The sequence below is a fragment of the Emiliania huxleyi genome, assembly GCF_000372725.1.
Source record: "Emiliania huxleyi CCMP1516 unplaced genomic scaffold EMIHUscaffold_521, whole genome shotgun sequence".
Taxonomy (NCBI): domain Eukaryota; phylum Haptophyta; order Isochrysidales; family Noelaerhabdaceae; genus Emiliania; species Emiliania huxleyi.
Window position 1 is genome coordinate 1 of NW_005198082.1, and position 2,952 is coordinate 2,952.

A 2,952-nucleotide genomic window follows, 5' to 3' on the forward strand; every position below is an offset into this window, starting at 1 on the left:
AGGTCACGGCGGCTTTCGCCATCGTCGTCGAGGCTGGCCCTCCCTCGAAGCTCCTTCCGGCGCTGCCCGGTGCCTCGTCTGCAGGCTCGGGCTCGACAACAGCGCCGCTCAAGGTCGTGGCGAACGAGGCGACTGAGCTCGGCACGTTTGCGCGCCTCGTCGACGCCATGTCCAACCGGCTCCCGTCCGACGGCACCGTCCGCCTCTCGCTCCGGCAGTACGCGATGGGGTCGGAGGAGGGGCAGGGCATCACGCTCGAGATCGCGCAGCCGGACACCACGTTGCGCCTTGTCGACGGGGAGCTGTCGGCGCCGGCGTTGGCGTTGCGCGGCGCGGGCCCGTCGGGCCGGTACCAGCTCTGCTTTGAGCTCGAGTCCGATGCCCAGGCGTGCAGTGCAGCAGGCTCGCCATCCACCGGCACCGAAGCCAGCCGCTAGAGAGCTCGAGTGCGATCCATAGGTGTCGGGCTGGCTCGCGGTGGACTACGAGAACCCCGCCGACGAGGGGGAGCGAGAGGCGGAGCGGCATCGGCAGGCGGAGAGGCTGCAGGCGGCACAGGCCCGGCTGCAGGCGGCGGAGGAGGAGGAGGGCGAGCTCTCCCGGCGGCAAAAGGCATGTGCTGGTCAGGTCGGTGCTGCGAGGCGCGCGCACGACTGCGCCAGCGCGGAGGTGCGCAGAAGCCAGGCGCTTCTCGCGCAGAAGCGCAGCAGTCGCGACGCGTTCGGCTTGGACGAGGCGGCCGTGAAGCGGCTCAAGACCGCGCACGGCATCGGCGACGCGGACGCGGCGTCGGCGAGCGCGACGGGCGCCATGCCGCCGAACACGCTCGGCCAAAAGCTGCGGGCGAAGGTCGCGCAGCTCGAGGAGAGCTTGACGGTGCGGGTGAGCGTCGACGGCGAGGAGGCGGAGCGGCGGCGCTTCGGCGACTTCCCCATCCCTTTGGAGCCCGACGACAACTCGCGCGTGTGGCTCGAGCTGCGGCCGCTCTCCGACGCCGACGGCGCCCAGGGCCCGCACGGCATCTTCAAGGTTTACTCGCGCGGCGGCGAAGAGCACGCTGAGGGCCCTGTCGACGAGCAGACCCTCTCGCCCGACCCCGAGGGCGAGTACCTGCTCGACGCGCTGCAGCCCGCCGTGGAGAGCGGCCGCGTCGAGAGCCTCTTCGAGAGCGGCCGCGTGCCCGACGAGCGGTGCGCCTCCGTTGAGATCCTCCCTCCCTCCCTCCCTCCTCCCTCTGCCTCCCCTGCCTGCCTGCCTGCCTGCCGCGATGACTCGGAGCGTTTTCCCTTGCTGCCTGCTTTCAGGCTCTCCGACATCGTCGTCGCGTTGCTCTCTCCGCGATCAGGCGCCGATTGCGTTCTTCTCGGCGCCCCGCCGCCGCCGGCCGCTCCGCCGTCCTTCTTTGCCCGGCTGAAGGCCAAGCACCTCAACCCGCTGACGTCTCCGCCGCCGGTTGTACGGGAGCCGCCGCCGCCCGCGGCGGCGGCGGCGCTGCCAGAGGTGGACGCCGACTCTGGGCTCCTCAAGCTTGGCCCGGGCGGGTCGCTGCACCCCCCCTTCGACGGCGCGAGTTTCTTGGTCAACCGCATCTGCTGCGACGGCACCGCGGCGCGCACCGCGTGGTTCCGCGCGCTCGGCGAGACCGTCGTCTTTGACACGTCGAGCGCTATGTACGAGTACTCGACGCAGGCGCCCCCCTCTTCTGTGTTGGTTGCACTCAAAGACGATCTTGGCGTGCTGGGTGGCGGCGGCTACGCCTTGTTCTCGCGCGGTAAGGATGGGTCCGGCACTCATGACACGCTCGCCAAGCCCGCCTCCTCGGCGTGCCGACTCGGGAGGCTCACCGATGCGGACGAGGAGCAGGCGCTGAGCGGCACCGCCGAGGGCCGGAGGGTGGTTGAGTTTGAGCGGGCGGCGAGCGAGCTGAGCGAGCTGGAGCGGGCGGGTCGGGAGGCGGAGGAGGAGGAGGCCTCGGCGGGGAGGGCGCGGAGGGAGGCCGAGTGCGACTTGCGCCTGCTCGAGCAGGAGCTCGACCCGCTGCGCCACGAGGTGGAGCAGCTCCAGCAGCAGCTGGGCGTGGGAGGCACCGGAGGCGGCCGCGGCAGCGGCCGCGGCAGGAAGCGGGCGCGCCAGGGGGTGGCTTAGTCCTTAGACCGATGCATGCATGTAAGAGCTGCGATGGTGACGAATTGGATCGAGGGTCCAGCAGTGTCGTGTTGTACGTTTACTTTTGCTAGGGTGCCCACAGGACCCAAAACCGCAAAAGAAAATAGCTCTGCGCCTCAAAAAAGGACGCACGAGGCAAATCTGATGTTGGATATATGGAATGTTTCAATAGCAGAGAGGCCTCTTCCGTTGGGGGAGTGACTTCACTAGGAAGCGAGGGTTCCCCATTGTGACCCGCTCCAGCGGCGAGCGTGACACTGCACTTGCTGGCGCCGAGCGCCCCCGCGGCTCAGACCTTGTGCAAGAGCCGACCCTCGGTGAGCACGCCGGTCCGGACCGATGGCGCTCGGTGTGGAGCAAGCAAGACCCCCCCTCCCCCCAATCGGCGCGCGCCCGAGCTTTGAACGGCCGCCAGGAGCACCTGGAGGACTCCTCATGGCTGTGCTCAAGTGGGCTTCGACCGGCCTCGGCGGGGGGGGCGGGTTGTCCCGGTTGCGGACGCGTTCTGCAGCCCCCTGGGCGTGGGTCAGCACCCAAAAGCTGCCCCCGGCGGCATACAGCACGGCCAGCCAGCCTCTTCCTCCTCCTCAAGGGCTGTACTATAGGCCATATTGCGCCGCCTCCTACTGGCAGCCGGGCGGGCGCGCGCCGCGGGCGCCTCGGCGCGCGCACGGCTCGCAAAATTCGAACGAGTACTGCCGCCCGGCCGCCTCAAGGCTGCCGGGCGGCAGTACTCGCCTCGCAAGGCGCGCACCGCCGCCAATTGGTCGGTATAGCCTAGCCCGT

General features: G+C 69.7%; 1 protein-coding gene across 1 annotated transcript; it reads left to right on the forward strand.

Annotated features, from left to right (window-relative positions):
* Window positions 1–205: 205 nt before the first annotated feature.
* On the forward strand, window positions 206–2,145 carry EMIHUDRAFT_470682 (hypothetical protein; the record flags this gene model as incomplete). Its single annotated transcript, XM_005766099.1, has 3 exons — window positions 206–386; window positions 460–1,190; window positions 1,305–2,145. The coding sequence occupies exons 1-3, from the start codon at window positions 225–227 to the stop codon at window positions 2,143–2,145; spliced, it is 1,734 nt and encodes a 577-aa protein (XP_005766156.1). The 5' UTR covers window positions 206–224.
* Window positions 2,146–2,952: the final 807 nt, after the last annotated feature.